Genomic DNA, 18,757 nt, shown 5'->3' on the forward strand with positions numbered 1-18,757 from the left:
TGTTAGTTTTGCGCTCAAATGTAAACAAGAAACTACTTAATGCACTATATGTGAAACTATCTCATTGGTTACACCAAGCATATAATATTGTGTATAATTTAATCAACTATTGTAAACAATTGGTGTATATCCAATGGCCAATGGCTTTAATAAATAAATTTTCAGAAAAATTTTCACATTGCTCTACTATTATTTTAAAAAAAATATTTGTAGGGTTTAGATCATAAGTTTTAAAGATTTGAAGGATTTTATAAGTGTTCTGTTCAAAAAAAGTTTACAACAGATACACCTATAAAACTCATATAAAAAATTGGGTTCTTCCACTGCACTGCACTGTAATAGGTTTTGAAGCAACTTCTGTAAACCCTAGGTGTGATGGGCAAGGAAGGAGGCAGTAGCCTCTCTTCAAGAGGCAGTGGAATTAAGCCAGGGCATGCAGCTGGCCCGACACCTGAAACTCAGGCCTGGGCCTGACCCGACACTTAAAACCCTAGCTCGAGCTCAACTCGATTAAATTAAAAAATATATATTTTTTTAATTTATACTAATAAAATATTGTAACTATATTATAAATCAATAAAATATGTATTAAAAAAATCTTATCAAGCTAAACCAGACTTAGTAGGGCCCACTCGAGTCAACTCGATGCCTTTTTTCACGTTCAAGTTGGGACGAGTACCGGGTACCCATCGAGTATATGAGGTTTTAATGTGTAAATATAGTAATTTCTACGGAATGGTATGGGCAATCGCCCGCATCAGCCCACACTTGTCTCCGCCACTGCTCTCCCTTATGGGCAGTGCGCCTTTATTAGCTAAATGAATGAGAAACAAACACAAAAGAATGATTTGCTTTATTTTAATAACATTCCAACATGCTGGTTTCAACAGCTGATATAAAAAAGAAGGGAATTCCAGCATCTGGGATTGCTTTCACACCCCAAATAATTAGTATATGAAGTCAACTGAATAGAGATTGCCAATAAATTATTCTAGTTTGATACTACCTAAAAGGAAGTTTGGCCTGCTGGTGTACCTAAAACAAGGGAATAAACTATGTCAATATTAGTGTAATTTACTTTCTGCCTCCGCATCTTTGTTTAATTTCAACAAGGTGGTTCTGCTAAAAAAATGTTCAGAAAACCATGAAGGTCAATGGCAAATCATTAATATTTACATTTCTTTTATTTTGTTCAAGGAGTGAGACCATATGTCTAAAGTTTGAAACTTGATTTCAACTTTTTTGTGCCCCTTTCCTTTTCAGTATATTTGGTCCTTAACTGTTGTGTTGTTTTGTAATTCTTTCATTCATTTGTCAAGTTTGATCTCCCAAGAAAAAATAAAAATCTTACATTTTCCCCTTGATGTACACCAATACTTATAACATTGGACTAATATATATGAGGGTGTAACCAATGAGGTAGTTTCACATCTAGTGCATTATGTAGTTTCTTTTTTACATTTTAGCACCAAACTAACAGTCAACTGCCTGGCTATGCTCCAAATTCTCATATCATATTAATTATCGCGAGCAGGTTGTTTGTTATAATTTTTTGCGGCTACTAAAAGGGCTCGACTACCTGACGACGCGCATGCAGCCGCGTGTCGTCCGGTAATTGAACTTTTTCAATTGCGTGTCATCAGGTAATTGAGCTCTTTCGAGATTCGCAGGTGAAAGGACATAACACGCAATGTGACCTCTTAATTATGTGTGTTTGACATGCTAAGACACATCTTACTTTGTGTCACAAGAGAAAAAGACATAATTTCTCCACTGCTTGATTTGATCTTTTCTACAAACCTAAGAGTCACCTTTTATTTTAATGAAATTTACATTTTTGACCCTGCCACTCAAAAGGGGACCTAACATTCCTCTCATTTTGACATGAAGTCTTCACCAAGCAAGGGCATCCATATAAAGTATCAATTAAATTCAAAAAAAAAAAGAGAAAGTAGAAAATTGATCACTTTTGGACTCAATCTTAGGGTTGCTGGTTGGTCTGGTGATGCATTAAGTAGTACGTCACTGGTTCGATTCTCGCGGCCACTACTCTCTTTATCCTACAGAGGTAGAACGTGATACGAAGCTATATGCCAACCAAACATTTGCGAAACATATGACAGAACAGAACATAGCAGACATATTCAAAACAAACGTCAGACAAAAAGAACGTGGTGTTTTGTTTCTAAAATCATCAAACGGTGGATAAAAAACATAATTGTCTATAAAAAAATGACAGTAGTGTGATGGACAGAACGTCCTATTTGTCTTGTCTCAATGGACAACAATCAAACACCCTGTAAAGGTACACATGCATATATATAACCTGGGCTTCAAAAGAGATGAAACTCAACACCAAATTACTGAATCAATTGTTAAGATCATTTTTGATGGATCTAGTATCTACCCCATTTTCTGGAGAGAAAAATGGTCTAATTTAGGGGCTTTGTTTAGCAATTGCCCACAAAAGCGAGGCGTGTACCTAGAAAATTGAAAATGTGAGGCCTGCTTTTGAAGCACTTTTTGAAGAAAGTGGGCCCTGAAATGGACTTTTCCTTATTCAATTCTCAGTCTACTATTTCTTTAATAAGCTGAAAACAACTTTTGTTGGATTTCAAATCAAGAGAGCTCAACTTCGGGCTATGAGTTGTGATACAATAACACACCAAGATCTAACTACCGGATCCACATATTTCTTAAGGAGGAAAAAGGGAATGCGTACAAAGAAATGGTACTTCCGTACCGGATATTTTAATCGATATTTATTGCGAGCAATGGGTGCCCAAATCTTCTGGTTCAGAAGAGTATCTGCACCTCTTTAAAATTTGCACGGAATATTCTTTCTCAGATTCCAAACAGGTCGGGCCCAGCCCCAGCTCATCCAGATCTGGATCCATCATATTTGTCATTGATGGCGATTGGCGAGCCTTTGTGGCAAGATCGCTTTGGTCGTCGATACAATTTTTTATGTAATTAATATTTCTGCAAAAAAAAAATGTGATTATTGGGTTGAACTATATTATAAGGATATTTTTAAAGGGGCACAATATAGTCGGGAATTTCTGGTCAGTTGTCTTGTATAAAAATTTTAAAAAATGTTATTTCGGTTCTTATTAAAATTTAGAAACTTAATTCCGTCTTTTTCATGAAAAAATTTTAATTCCGTCCTTTTCATGAAAAAATTTTAGCTTTTTGCTCCTGCTGTCACTGTTTACCTTGCAACAACCTAAGAGATAGTCACAAAAAACGCATTTGAAAAAAAGCGTGATATTTAAAACTTAAAAAACACAAACAGAAAAAAACGTTTTTTTTTCAGATATTTTCTTCAATTTTTCCATGTTTTTTAATGTCAAAAGTTTTTTTTTCATTTTTCATTTTTTATTGTTGCAAATCTACTTATATATTTGTTTGTGTTATTAGTTTTTCACTTATTTTATTTTTCCATCATTTCTAGTTTTTTAAAAATTTTCAAAGTATTTTTTTCTCATTTTTTTTTCAAGTTTGCCGTATTATACCGAAGAAAAACCTTACGTTTGAAACTCCACAAAATCTTTAAACTTTTAAGGAAAAATGAAATCAAAATTATTAATAAAAAAATGAAAATGTTTTTGAAGTTGGTAAATATAATTTTCGGATGATACTCGTAAAATCCAACACCATTTTGAATAATTTTGTGATGTATATTTATTTATAGGGCTTATTTCGAACCACGCAGTCAGCCTAAAAGGCGAGCTTCGGAGGCCAGCGCTGACGTTAGGATAAGGCCGCACGCTCCCTCCGAATCAACCACGTCATGAAAAATCCAAGGAGAAAAATATCTACAACTCTAAAGAAGGGTACGCACTACGCAAGCATGTCCCAGTCCCCACGGAGTATCACTTCAACGTGAACCTTGCAATTTGCAAACGGATCCAATCTGAAAGAGCAGAATGCATTACAAGTTAGATCCACAACAAATCCAGCACAATGAAAATTGGCAAAATCCACAAATTTGATTCGGATCACTTTCTATCCGAGTTCCGGATTTGAGGGAACTGTAGATTTAAGATGAGATCTTTTTTTCTCATCATAAACCGGACATCTTTTTTATTTAATGCAAAAAAGTAAAATAAAGATCTTAAATTAGTTCATAGGTTGGAGCTAAGAACCCTATTTTGATCAACCACAGATTTTACCATGGATCTTTTCAGATCCACATTAGATCCATGGTTTCCAGATACAAAGTAATCAGTCAGCTGCCCCTTCATGCTGGTTTTTCAGGAGCATGTTTGATGACAGGGAGAAATAGTCCCGTAATGTAATATCAACTGGGAAAGTAAGGTCTTCAACCCCCATTGGTAGAGGAGAAACATTTTTCTCATCCCTTGACCTAGAGATAACATTTTTTTTGTACTTGTCAACTATATGACGTGTTTGCTCTCCGAAAAATTTATTGTTTACCAAGAACGAAGATTCAAATTTTAGAATCCATTCCGTTTCCCGTAAACAAGAGATGCATTTTTTTTTACCGTTGGGAAGCTCTTCGCTTGCTAGGGGATAGGCTTCCGACCTTTATTATAAAAAAGGTATAAGAATTATGTACATAAAGGAGATTCCACAAACGTAAAATTAATATTTTCCGATTCAATTGGACCCAATTGTACACTTACACCTGTAATATTTGATGGGTAGACTTTTTGCTATGTCTAGAAAGGAACTATAAAGCTAAAGTTGAACAAATCTTATTAGAAGACTCAATATTTGTATAATCATGTTTACCTTTCTAAGGTCCCACAAAGCCAGAAAAGGCACTCTTATAAATAATATCATCTCTCTCCCTCTCTCTCTCTCTCTTCCTTTCTCTATATATATATATATATATATATATATATATATATATATCTAACCATAAGCCACAAGTGCGAAAGAAATATCAAATGGAATGAATTGTCATGGGAGAAGATGTTAACCTTTCCTCACCTGTCAGGAATCCAGCCATTATCCACTCACCCCTTTCCAATTTTTCTTGCTCTTTTTCCTTGTCCTCATCAAAATCTACTTAATTAAGCATTCCATCATTCACTATTGGTGAAGCAGTTTATCAGCTTAATTGACCTTCATTATGGTGCAGAGCTCCTAGACAAACTTTGTCACCATCATGATGGTGAAGGTCTTTTTCTGCTTAACCCCATAACAACAACATGCATGACGAATTTCTTGATCTCCTACCTCGAATTCACGAACTTGGTCGCGATTTTTGTTTGGCTTTAAAATTATGTTCCCTCTGGTTACTTGCATCCCACGCGATTGCGTAGATGTTGAATGATTCGATTAAAAGAAATCCATTTTCGTGTTTTAAAGAGACTTATGTACGAATCTTGAAGTGGTCACTGTCACTGTCACGTCTTAAAGCGTTCCTCCTCCAAACCATAATAAATCCCAAAGTAAGCTCTTTGAATCCTTGAGACGGAGGTTATGTTGTGGAGGGGCAGCAACCTCTCTAAGGGCCAGCGAAATGAACTAATAACCCTTAAAAAATATGGATTGGTAATTTTTTGGCAAATAAATGAGAAATGTACAAAAATAAAAATAATTAAAAAAAATTCTTAAATATTTAAGAATAAATTTAAAAGCCAACATGTGGAACCTTTCAATCTGCCGCTAAATTGAATTGATTTGGCACTGATTTGATTCGAATTGATTCTTATTCTTGTCGGATATGAGGTCACTCGAATATGCACTTCTTTGTCTAGTGGTTTGGTTGCAGACGAGATGCAGCAGCCATTTCGTTTGATTCTAGTAGCATCATTCGCTCAAGTTATAGGTATGTAACTTAGAGAATTTGAATCAGGTGCTATATGTGCACGTATTCCGAGAATTTTTAAAAAAATCCATTTTTCTTCTTTAGTAATTTTTTTTTGGTAAGTCAAGGCGAAAATCACCAATTTCTATAAATAACCCGATGGACATATCATAGCTGGTTGACCTAAGAGAAGCGCAGACAACGAGTCCTCAATTCAATTCTTGTTGGTGCTATTCATTTGGACTGCAAACGGTGGTATGTGCTACACTCAAGTTGAAAGGTGTACCGTAGGTTGAAAGGTGTACCATAAAACAACTCAGATCCCGAAACAGCCCTGGACTCTAGAGCAGAGAGAATGGAGGGTGGCTTCGCTTCTCGCGTACCGCTGCCAATTTTCCTAAATAGAAGATGCATGAATATAATATATGAGTGAAGCATTTTATAGAAAAATATTCTTGAAATAGGACTAAAACTAGACAAATTATAGTGTGAACAAGATTGAAATTGCTAAAGTGGGTTGTCACTATCATGGTGCTTGATGATCCTTGGTGCCAGCACTGGGCCTGTTTGGTGGGTTCCTACCAAGCCCAATGGCTCAAGTGGGTGAGCCCCATCATGGGCCAAGATGGTTTATATAAGAGGTGGGTTTCTGCATGGAGATGGATGTGCCTAACTATTCCAATCGAATCATGCTTTTTTGTATCTGCAGGATAAACATGAGAACACTTGAAAGTATGCGCCAATAAAATATGCATGATTCCCTCCAATAAATGCACAAGAAATATGCCTTTGATGTAAATAAATTCTTCGGCTGGTAGTTGGGAGCTCTGCAACTTTTAGTTGATTTATAGTTGAACATAAATACACCAAAAAGCAATTTTTTTCTATTAATGATTTCACCGACCAGAAAATTGATCATTTAATTCGATGCATCATTTATTTTATATTATCAAAAACCCTACATAGAGTTAGCTCCTAGGTTAGCCTGATTTAATTTATAGACTGCCCAAAAAGAGTTGGGCTGTTTTATATGTACTTAAATAAACAGTTTTATTATCAAGAAGCCTATAACATATCATGGGCACATAAAATTACAAATTAAATGAATATTTAGTGAGTAAAATTGGCCAGGGTACCATTTTTAATGATAAACTTTCAGACATGAAACTCTTAATAAATAGAGAAATTCTCAGTTTGGGGCCAACTTTTTGCCCGTAATTTCATAAAGAAGATAAAAATTTTCAATTACCCAAGAAAGGGTCACATTTTTTCAAGAAAAATGTTAAATAAGGGCATCGAGTCAATTTTCATTAACCTATAAAGCAAAAAAAGTTAGTTAAAGCGATGACAGTATAATCTACTGAAAGAATAGTAAAGTTAGAAAAAAAAAAAATGCAGCTTTCTTTTTTTTCTCCAAAATACTGAATATTTACATTGGGCCCTTATTTAGCAGGTTCTGTTAAAAGTGTGAACTTATTAGAAAAAACAAAATATTAATCATCCTCCTAACTTAAATTATTTGAAAAAGTAAGCCAAAATGAAAATTTCTCAAATAATTTTTTAGTATCTCTTGGCCTTCACAGTGCCACAGATGCTCCAATATATTGAAGTGCTGGATTTTGCTTTTGACTATAAACAGCACTCTTGTCGCTCTCACAAGGTCTGCAAGTCAATAGATTGTTGCTTGAAATTCACCTGCATGGCTGACCCACCTGCATTGTTTTGGTTTTCCCAAGTTCCTTTCTTTCACTCAACCTGCATGTTCTCATGGATCAAGCAGACTTCTCTCTCTCTTATATATATATATATATATATATATATATATATATATATATATATATATATATATATATATATATATATATATATGTGTGTGTGTGTGTGTGTGTGTGTGTTGCAGATTTCTCTATCCAGGTTTAGATGGAGAAATCCTTCGGGCTATTTTCAAGGGAAAGGAATTAGACAACGTTTTTTAGGTGAGGAAGATGAGTATTTCATTGTCCCACCGAGAAAAGTGCCGAAGCTCTCATCCAAATCCTCATCCCTTTAGGATATAAGTTCTATTTTTAGTTTCTTGGGGTGCTGCCTCCGCCACGCTTGAACTTACGTGTCAACGGCTCCCCTTTTAAAATAGGGAAGGTCAACGGAAGAGAGTTAGGAAGAAGAGTGAGTTGATTGATTGCTGATGACATTTAGCGGCCACCCAACTTGCACAACTACTTTTCCAATTCAAAAGCTATAATTGAATCAACAGCATGCTGACAACTTATAGTTGGTTAGAGAAACATTTCAGTGGTTCTGGGAATCAAGTGAGCGAGAGGCTAAACTCACCACTCTTCCCAAGAGAAGGCCGAAACCACCCGCCTACCAAAAAAAAAAAAATCTCTCTCCTCTCTCTTAAGTGTTTGGAGAATAGTTCTTGGGGAGAACAGTTCTTTCAAATGGTTGCAATTCTCATGAGCTGTGAGAGCATATCCAAGAATGAAGAATGCAAAACAAGTGGCACAAAGAATTACAAAATTGATCATGCATCCTTTTTTTTTTCCTTATAACAATGAAAAGTGATTTTGGCTTACCAATATGCATTTACCATTTTAAAACTCTAGGTTTTTTTATTTTTTTTAATTAATTTTATTTGGGGCGGACCTCTTTAAGTTGAGAGACTTCGTCGTTCACCTTGGTGTAGAGTTTCCAAGTCCAAGCCCATGTTCTCATGGTCTGAGCGTACACACAAGAGATCGTTGCCTCATTTGAACCAGCGACTGGCCGCCTACCAACTGTTTGCTCAACCAGGACAAAACTTTAAGTTAAAGTCTTTTTTGATGAAATGGGAGTCACAAACATGAATTGAATCTTCAAGCCATGCTTGAAGGGACTAAAACAATATATTTCTTCAAACAAAGGTCTTTGTAATTAAGAACACGTTTGAGTTGGAGGAGCGAGGTCAAAAGTTCAACACTTGGGCTGTGTCCTACTCGGGATCTGCCCAACCCTAACTTGTTGTAAAACTTGCTCTTATTTTTTCTGAAATTCATGAAAATTAGTCTAAGTAGTGTTGCATTCCAAGCAACAAATTCTCAAGATCTGCCAATATTTTTGTGGACATTTCTGGAATGGATAATGATGTTGAATTTTAGGGATACCAAATTGTGAATAATTTGAAGGAAGGACCCCTCCTATCATTTTTTGGTGGGCCATCATGATAATGAAAACTTGGTCCAAAATGTGGATGGTTGCTTTCACTCAGATCCCAAATCTCCACATTGAATGGTAAGCTTGGACTTTTTCTTGTTGACAGTTCCATGTCTAAGCTTAGAGCTCAAGAAAGTGAATATATATATATATATATGTGTGTGTGTGTATTTGACAATCTAGCTTGATTATGTCACTTGGAGGCACCTATTTCTTTAGTGACATAAATAAAATAAAATGTCAGTAAAGATAGGGCCTTTGGCTTCCTAAATACTAGTGTTATTAAGTGATTGCTTTTCCTTGGCTTGTGCTTTAAAGGTTAACAATTAAGAGTTGAGTTCGGTGTCTACAATTGTAAAGAATCTTCAAGGACTTACACAAGAGGTTTTTATTAATAGCCTTTTTTAAGTTGTAACTGAAACTATTATGAGAGGAGTTGGAATCCACCAACTGGATTTTTACATTGTCAATGAAAGTATCAGTGACAAACTCTTCATTGATATTTGTAATTGCATCAATAGAAACGTCTGTAAGTGTTTTACTGACGATTTAGTGATTTTTAGTGACGCTCATGTAAAAACTTCTTTTTGCAATGATAAGTTTTTTTACTTTTTTCGATTTCTTCTTTTATCCCTATAAAAAGTTTGTTTTTCTAAAGGCATTTTTGTCGTTAACCACGCTGACACGCGAAATTTCGTCCTAACACGGCGTACATAACCAGCTTTCGATTGGTGCTCCCAAGGGCCACCGCCGTTGATGATCTCCCCTGGCACCCTTTTGCCGGCCTAGTGCTTAATGTTCGGACATGCGATGTACATAGACATGGAAATTGGGAAGCATGGAGAGCCCTAGTCGTTTTACGAATTTTATCAATTGACTCGCAGATCGCCACGTTAACAATAACCTTATGAGAACGCAAATGTGACTTCTATGGCTCCTTCAAGATTGGAAAATGACTTTATTTAGGTTTTGTTAAGCGGAAGCCACAAGAAGGGGCAACACCGCCTTCTTGGTGGATCCGTAGTGTACCTATCAATTAGAGTATCACAGTATCATCATTTGTAGTAAAGAATAGTGCCCCGAAGAATCAAATTGATCATCAGACTTTCTCCTCCTTGGGGCCAAGAAGTTTTCAAACTTGAATTTATCCATTTGAAAAAAGCTTAATGTTAAAGTAGTGTATAATGTATATTGACCAAGTAACACGGACACCGCTAAAAGGCTGTTGTACACTTGTCGACCAGCTGACACGGATGTCGGATACGATAGTTTTTGAGTTTTGCATACTTTTTGAGGAATTTTGCAGGTTTTCTGTGGAATTTTGTAGATTCTTTCTAGAATTTTGAAATTTTGCATATCTTTTGTGGTCTTTTCTATCATTTTTGTGGAGTTTTACTTTTATCTTATAGAATTTTATACACACACATATGCAGATTTTGCCTTATCCTATCGCGTGTTTGTACCATTATCTCTGCACCCGTACCAGTATTCATGTGACTTGGACAACGACTTCGCGGCAAAACTCAATTTGATAATTTAATCACCAAGAAACTCATGCTTCCCAAATCATATATGAAAAAACCTAATATTGAGACAATTTTTGTTTAACAAAAAAAAAAAACTATTTTGTGGCAAAAACCAGTTCTTAAAACTTGGTTTATATGTTTGAATGACAAGACAAAACAGTCTTAACACAGGCAGGCTTCTTAACCATGGAGGAGCAGCACACAGACACTTAACAGCATTGGCCTGAGCCCATTGGCACCCCATAGAGACGAACATGGCCTACAATTGAAAATGAAATAGTTTGGTAGGGCAGCTGCCCACACATGTCCACATCATAACCTAACTTCTCATCTAATCACTCAAAACTAAGTTGTGAGTTGTACCAAAAAATTGGTTTCCAATGAGTTCTGCTTTCCACCCTTACTCGGCCTTAGTGTATGACACATGTATGGCTGTATTTTGGTATGCTTGAAAGCGAAAAGTGGAAGTATAGAAAGTCTACCATCCGTCCTTGTAACTATATGATGCCGACAGGATAATATTATCATATGAGGGGGGCCGAATTAAAGTTTCTAAATTTTGACAGGACCGAATTATCATTTTTCAAAATTTTTATATACAACAAGTGAAATTTTCTAAAATTAACATGTAATTTTTTTTTTTTTTGAGGTAAGGCTAGGACCATGCAGGCTCCACCCCTGCGCATACAAACATAATTAAATTAGTAACTATTAAAAATTTTGCTATTAAGAAATAGAGAATGAACTGCAGTTCATACCCCTCATTAAAAAAATTGGTTTGCCACTAATTTGATTCAAGTTTGTGAATGCAAACCAATTTTTCATAGCTGAAATCAACCACTTTTGCATCAAAAAATTGTCCCCCAAAAAGAATTACTGAAGATTTGAAGTATCTCTTTATTCAAATTAGGATTGTAAATGTGTCTGATTCAGTTTGAGGATTTTTACATGTTTTATTACAGTGATTGGTAAATATCAGAGTACTTGGATAAGGCATAAATACCAGGCATCTTAAATTTGTGTTAAAAAAAGTTTTAAAATAAATTGTGAACCTCCTAATGTCTTTATAAACACTAATTGTAAATGTGTCTGTCTCATCAAATCACTCTTAAAATCACATCCATAACATTAGATTGTAGAAAAAAAAACTTTAATTTTAATGGGTCTAGTTTTTTTCCCCTACCCAAGTGGTCTGGTTTTTACCAACTTTCCTATTTTATTATATTGGATATATAAAAAATAGTATATGTTCTTGCTGAACTCCAAATATTCATGTATTTCTCTTTTTATGAGGCTTTCGGCTTATAATGACTAAGCTCCGAAAGTACACCAACCATTTACATCACTATTTCCCATGGAAAAGCATACAAATCGGACCATTTCCAGCACCCAAGTGTGACAAAAGTAGGTACAAGAATGGCAGATCAATGTTGTAGACAAAAAGAACTTGAATTGAATTGGTCAATTAAGCGATCCAGCTGACTTGGTCGTTTATGGGAGAAACTTGATATTATATTCATCTTTCGATAAGAGTAAACGAAGAAAGTGAAACAGATACTAAAAATTAGATAACATTATACATATTCAAAAATAATAAAAAAAGAAAGCACGAATATATTACCCTTGTAGCGACCAGTGAATCGAACTAATATCCCACTGACTCGAATTGATTTGAATAGACCAATTGAGACTGATTTTTACAGCACTCGGATGTGGTTCCACATGGGTTGCAGCTTATAATGTTCTTTGCATTTCTCTCTTCAAAAAGTATATGTTTTCCCTTAAAAACTGGGAAGCATGTTTGCTACAGTTTTGGATGTGAGAACTGCTCAGACATTCAAGTTTTTTTCCATTCCAGCAAGATGTATGGAAGTCTATTGATTATTCTGAGCTTCCTACTGTTGTTTCATCAGAAGGTGTTCGGTTTTGATGAAAAACTTATAGCATCAATATCGTTTCAAAAATGCATAAAATATTCACTTTCGAATGTATCTTCAACAAGTTATCACTTTTTGCTGAAGCAATGTTTCTGTTTTTCTCCATTTTGCCGAATGCCCATCAAACAGAAAGAGAGAGAGAGAGAGAGTATAAACAGAAAATTACAGAAGCTGCTTCTAGGATCATTCTACTCTATTAGATGAACCTCGTATTGGAAAAGCACTGAATAGGCATGCACAATGCACTAATCAATACAACACGAAGATCCATAGGTATGGATTTAGAACTTCAGCTCCTGTAAAATGATGGAAATATTTCAGGAAATCTCACTTGGGTTTAGCTCATAATTAGAAACATAATCTCTATATAGTGCAACTCCTGAGAAACAAAACATTTTCCTCAAACACAACAAAATGCTGGGTTGGCTTGTTTTATTCTGACGCATATCCTCTTTCAAACCACAGGAAGCTCGCCACAATCACTGATCACTACTTTCTTTTTAGGCCGATCACCTCGGTCCGTTTCCTGTGATTCAATCAGCTTCACAATATCCATACCCTCAAGCACCTGCCCAAAGACGACATGCCTCTGGTCTAACCATGGCGTCTGCAATATAAGCAACAACCATTTCAGTCTCTTAAGGCAAGATTAATGATAAGCTCACCAAACTTGGAGGGAAAGAGAAGGAAATGCTTTCTTAAATAATCTCAAGGCACCTTAACAGTGCAAATGAAAAACTGGCTTCCATTTGTGTTGGGTCCAGCGTTTGCCATGCTAACAATTCCAGGCCCCGTATGGACGACTGCAGAAGTAAATTATCATATGAGCAAGCTCAAACAATGGGGTGAAACTTAACGAGACAGAATGCCGAGGTCATTACATTTGAAGTTTTCATCTTTGAAGGTACGTCCATATATACTTTTTCCTCCAGTTCCCTGAAAGAGAGAGCAAATGTGGCTCAGTGATCCAAGTAGACAGCTTGGAATAAATGGTCAATACATCATAACAGAAAGTTGCTTCAGGTTTAACTTCTTGAATTAATTTGTGTTCATCAACATGAAACTCATGTGATAGAGACCAAAATCTACAGATATAACGCAAGAGTAAAAGCTTCAGGTGGATGAACAAGTGCCAAACCTTAGGTTGATTGACGTTTAAATTTTTAGAAACTTAATTTCAGATCTACTGTTTATAGTGTTTTAGCATCACTTGGTATGTGCATGCACACACAAACATCTGTGATGGAGGAAAACTGGAAATGCATGCACCCACACACACTCACACAACAACAACAAAAAGAACAACAAGACATCAACCATCATTACTGAAATCCATTATTACTCTTTTCGTATTAAAATCAACTATTCTCTAGTCATGAGACCAGAAAAAACAAACCAATTATCCCTCTATTTGCCTGCCTTTCCTCCACTAAACTGAAAAATTACCTTTTATTCATCCTCCTATTTTGTGCTACATTACATTTTCCTCCTCCATTTTTTATTCTCCTTTCCAACCCTAACTTGTTCCTGAAAGGTTTGACTCAATGAGCATCTGGAAAAGCTTCACTGATCAAAAAGTGTTACTGGCTATACAAGAGCCAATAACAAGTAGAGGATCATCCTTTTCACATTTTTGTCATCCTTTCCAAACTGTGAAAAGTTGTGCTTATGGAACCATATTCAATATTGTTTAAAAGTGTCCAATTCTTTGATTGACGTAATTAAAGCAAAAGGTTGAAGGTTCCAGTTTTAATGTTTCTGGACAAAGAATTAGCTATTCCAATAAAATTATTACAGTTCCATGTGATGCATTTGATGTTGCATTCTCGAAATATGATTTTACCACCCAACTCATGAAAATGTACCAGAAGGTATCTTGTGACTGAAGTATACATTCTCAGAATTTTATCATTTCATACTAACAGTAACATACAGACGACGTGCACATAAGCACAAGAGAAGGAAATTACATATGAAGAACATAGTCTTAACCTTCAAACAGTATATTCAAATAAAGCATGGTACTGGTAGTTCTGATCGAGGTTTGGACTGAAGAAGTGGAAAAACATTGTCTTAGATCATTAACCCATGAAAAACCCAGCTTGGAAGAATTAGATAGGTTAATTCATGAGAAAAGACTTTTTTGAGATTCAAGATGTAGAGATTAAGTTGCAGATAGTGCTAATCTCGATTCAGATTCATGGAAAGAGAAAACAGATACTGTAGTCATCAAATCATCAGTCCATGAGTTACCATACTTGGAACTCATTGTGTTGTTTTGTTTTATGTTCAATATTCCCTTTTATCTTTAGATCTTACTAAATTACAATTAGTAGCTGCAATTTCCACTGACCCAGCACCGCTACGAACTGGACCAGATTGACAACAAATAACATGTTGCATAAGGCAATTGCAAGAACAATTCTCAATCATGATCAGATTTTCCACGAAACTGCTAGAAAAGAACAGATTACCCTCAATGTTACTACTGAAAAACAAAAATTTACTAGTGCTTCCTGAAAAAGGAAAGCAAAATACAAAAAGGGTTTTTCTTAATGTCTTTCCCATCAATAGAGCTTTGAAGAAAATGCCGGACGACTTCTCATCATGTCTATTCATGATACCCACACTTGTAGAACATGCTCGAAAGCTTTAAATTTTGTCATGAAAAACAAAATGTAACCAAAAGAACCATAAAGAAAACACTTAAGATTTCCCGACGTTACGAAATTTAGACCACAGTGAAACACTAACTCAAAAATGCACATCAGAATCTTAAAAAAAATGTATTCGAAGGCGAAAGCAAAATAATAGCCAGACAGAATGCGAAAAAAGAAAGAAAAGTGGTAGACAAAAGTTGAGGAGAAAACACACATTTCCCTTGTCGAAGTCTCCTCCTTGAATCATGAAGTCCTTAATTACACGATGGAACGTAGAGCCTTTGTATCCGAACCCCTTTTCACCTAATTGAAGCAAGAAAATATTATGAACAAGAAGTCTGAGAACGCCAGCAGTAGACACATTAATAAAAGAAACACAAAAAACCTTCATCTAACCAAACAAATAGAAAGCTATCACGTAAAAGAAAGATTGAACCAAGACCTGTACACAGGGCCCGGAAATTCTCCGCGGTCTGAGGGACGTCATCACCATACAACCCAATCACAATCCTTCCGACGGTGCTCCCCACCGGATTCCCAATACTTATATCGAAATAAACTTTGCTGGTAACCTTGCCCTGCACTTCAGCTTCCTAAAAATCCCAAATAAAAGAAATTCAATAGGACATACAAGCATCTGAACCCCAATCCATTCATCAACAAAGAAAAACCCAAATGGTCCACGTTTTTCAGCAACAACGCTACTCCAAAGAGAAAGCCAACGCAAAGGAACCATAACATAGTAGCTACAGTGGACATGCCGACGCCTTACCTGCAATGCAGCACGAGTGGAGCTCACCAGAGTGGCTCTTCGTCGGCTAGTCGAAGAAAGAGGAAGCAGACCGCCCGAAACAGAGTAGAAAAGAGAGGACGAACACTCGGATGGTGACGGGTATCTTCTCAACCTGACGAAACTCGAGGGAGAGGGAAGCAGCCGACGCGAGCAAGCGCTTTGGGTGCCCGAAATTGCCGTCCCCACGTTCCCCTGCGCAAGTAAACGAGAGAAAAACGACTACCCAAGTCAGAAAATGAGAAAATTAAAGAAGGCGGAGGAGGACTAAGGCGGATGAGAGAAGAAGCATTAGGATTTGGGGAAAGGAGTACCAGAGCACTAGTGAGAGAGGCAGCCATTGTTATCAACAGGAACACAGGGGCCTTCCAGAGTGGTTTCAGATAACTAGTGAAGCATTTCTCCAGGGGTTTTATTTGAGCAGTGAATGACAACAATAGCCCTTGGGATTGTTTCCAATTCTTCGGCTGCGCGAGGCTAAAGAAGGCCGGAAGAAGCTCTCCTGAGTGCAGATATTTGGAAGCGGATGAGGGGTAATATTGGAAATATGACATATTTTGCAGCTTCATGCTCAGTTTTTTGACCTAATTCAATTATCTACTCATATCGCCTTGAAATTCAGACACAGGCCCATCAATTCCAGAGAAAGTTCCTTTGTAATTTTCTGAATAGTATTTTTTTTTTTTAATAATGACCATGCTTTTAATAAAAAATTTGTAAATTTCAAAAACTAAAGAAAATACTGCAACAGCAAATATATCATCTAAACATCAAGCACACGTATATTATTTCACAATTTAATCAAAAATTCGTTTCAACCCCGAATTTGATAGAGCACATTATTTAATATAGCATTTTACTTACAACGATTGAATGTTATAATCAATGTGAAATATCATATTACCCAAATCATTTGAATAAAAAGCTTAGGTTCTCAATAAATGACCATGTCTCAAGTGGTAAAAATGACAAAAAATATTCTTATGCTAAATCAGAAGAAAGATAAAATGAGAAATTAAAGAGAAAAAAAAACTCTTGTGAAAGTGTGGAACACACGTTCCTATATTAGCTACCTAACATGGAACTCGTTCTATTAAGGCTCTTACTAAAAAGTTAATAAACTGATTAATTTTTCTGAAATTATAACTGAAAGCAGGTCCGAAAATGAAAACTTTCCTTTAATTTCCTACCGCTAAAATGTTCATGCCCGGCTAAATATCAGTACAAGCTTAGAGATCACCGCTACCATGCTGAATAAAACATGTTTGAAGCTTCGTTCAGCAATTTGTTTGATTTGCTAAAACTTTTTTCATGATCATCATAGGTGGAGCCCCATACGTCGGGCTACATTCATCTTTACATAGTTATCAGCGTCAGCGTGTATGGCTACGATTTGATTTGGTATTCCAAGTCCCATTAGTTCGCAAAGTAATTTGGCCTATGTAAATAGTTCATGAAGTTAAATAGGTTTCTATTCATTTATAAATAAAAAAACACACACACAAACACGTTTATATATATATATATATATATATATATATATATATATATATATATATATATATATATATGCATGTATGAAAATTGAATAGCGACTCTAACTTTTTAGAGTCACACAACTACTTAATTAAAAGGAGTTTGATTTATCATGACACAGTTAAGATAAAAACAAAGAGAAAAATATAATGAACATTTTTGTCATCTAGCATCAATTCATATCTTTTTCTTCGTGTTTTTGTCTCAATCATCCATTTGCATTTGATGAACGACATTGGTTAGATGATTAAGCGACTCTGGATAGTTACAGTCACTCAATCATACATACATATATATATATATATATATATATATATATATATATATATATATATATATATATAGAGAGAGAGAGAGAGAGAGAGAAAGTTTAATACTTTAATGTGCTCAAATTTGTCCCTAAAAGCCAGTCAATAGATTGGTAATAACATGGTTTATGGTAATTTTAATGATAATTTATAGGTTCTTTTAGTGATGAATTTTTAAGTTTTAGTCATCGGGAACTATTCTGCACACATAAACATTAGCCTGGGCCGAAAATGTTTTACACTGAGGGGTTAGACTTATCAAAACTCTTTTGTTCTTAAAATGGTCTTTTTTCATAGTCCTTTGGTAATAAAAGAAGAACGATCATTTATATGAATGTAAATACCATTGTTATGTATTTCTTAGTGGTTGTTTGATCATAGGAATAGTAGCAAACTGTTCTCCATCAACCATGTCCGAGGTTCATGGAATGCTATGTTACAATATTTCATGAATCTACCTCAATGTTTGGCGCAAATTTATGTAACGTTTCATTACTGCTTCCATTGCCAAACAACCTCATGGGAATGCTTGAGCTTGCATGAAAGAACTTGAAAGGTTCGGTTAGTTCAATCTTTTGGCATCGGAGTCAGTTATGACCTTCAAATTGGGGAACGTAAGAGTTTGATAGGAGAGACTCTCTCTTGATAGAGTTAGGTAGATCCTACCTAACCCCCGCTTCCTATATATATATATATATATATATAAAACACACATACTCGTGCGTGCGCATGCACACACACACACACACAAACACTGAAGAAGACAACACAGCTAACCAAACCCAATACTGGCCACCCGCTAGTCAACAAAACAATGACCTAACATACATACTTCTTGGGGTTACAAATGGGTTGGATCTGGTTCAAGAATTTTTGTCATTTTCTGTTGTATTCAATTCGATTTTGAAGTTTGAGCTGAACTTTGATGTGCTTAGCCATTTGAGATCCTACCCATTTGTGACCCTAACCGCTTGTGCATGTGTGCCCAAAAAAAAATGACTACTTCCAGCATTCTCACTGTTTGAG

The 18,757-nt window shown here is 35.7% G+C and overlaps 1 protein-coding gene across 1 annotated transcript; it reads right to left on the reverse strand.

Annotated features, from left to right (window-relative positions):
- Positions 1 to 12,599: 12,599 nt before the first annotated feature.
- LOC116258154 (photosynthetic NDH subunit of lumenal location 5, chloroplastic-like) lies at positions 12,600 to 16,352 on the reverse strand. Its single transcript, XM_031635303.2, has 7 exons — positions 16,202 to 16,352; positions 15,870 to 16,082; positions 15,540 to 15,690; positions 15,312 to 15,400; positions 13,319 to 13,373; positions 13,155 to 13,240; positions 12,600 to 13,044 (listed from the first exon to the last, which is right to left on the reverse strand). The coding sequence occupies exons 1-7, from the start codon at positions 16,226 to 16,228 to the stop codon at positions 12,892 to 12,894; spliced, it is 774 nt and encodes a 257-aa protein (XP_031491163.1). The 5' UTR covers positions 16,229 to 16,352; the 3' UTR covers positions 12,600 to 12,891.
- Between the last annotated feature and the right edge of the window lie 2,405 nt (positions 16,353 to 18,757).

This window comes from Nymphaea colorata, chromosome 7 (assembly GCF_008831285.2).
Source record: "Nymphaea colorata isolate Beijing-Zhang1983 chromosome 7, ASM883128v2, whole genome shotgun sequence".
Taxonomy (NCBI): domain Eukaryota; kingdom Viridiplantae; phylum Streptophyta; class Magnoliopsida; order Nymphaeales; family Nymphaeaceae; genus Nymphaea; species Nymphaea colorata.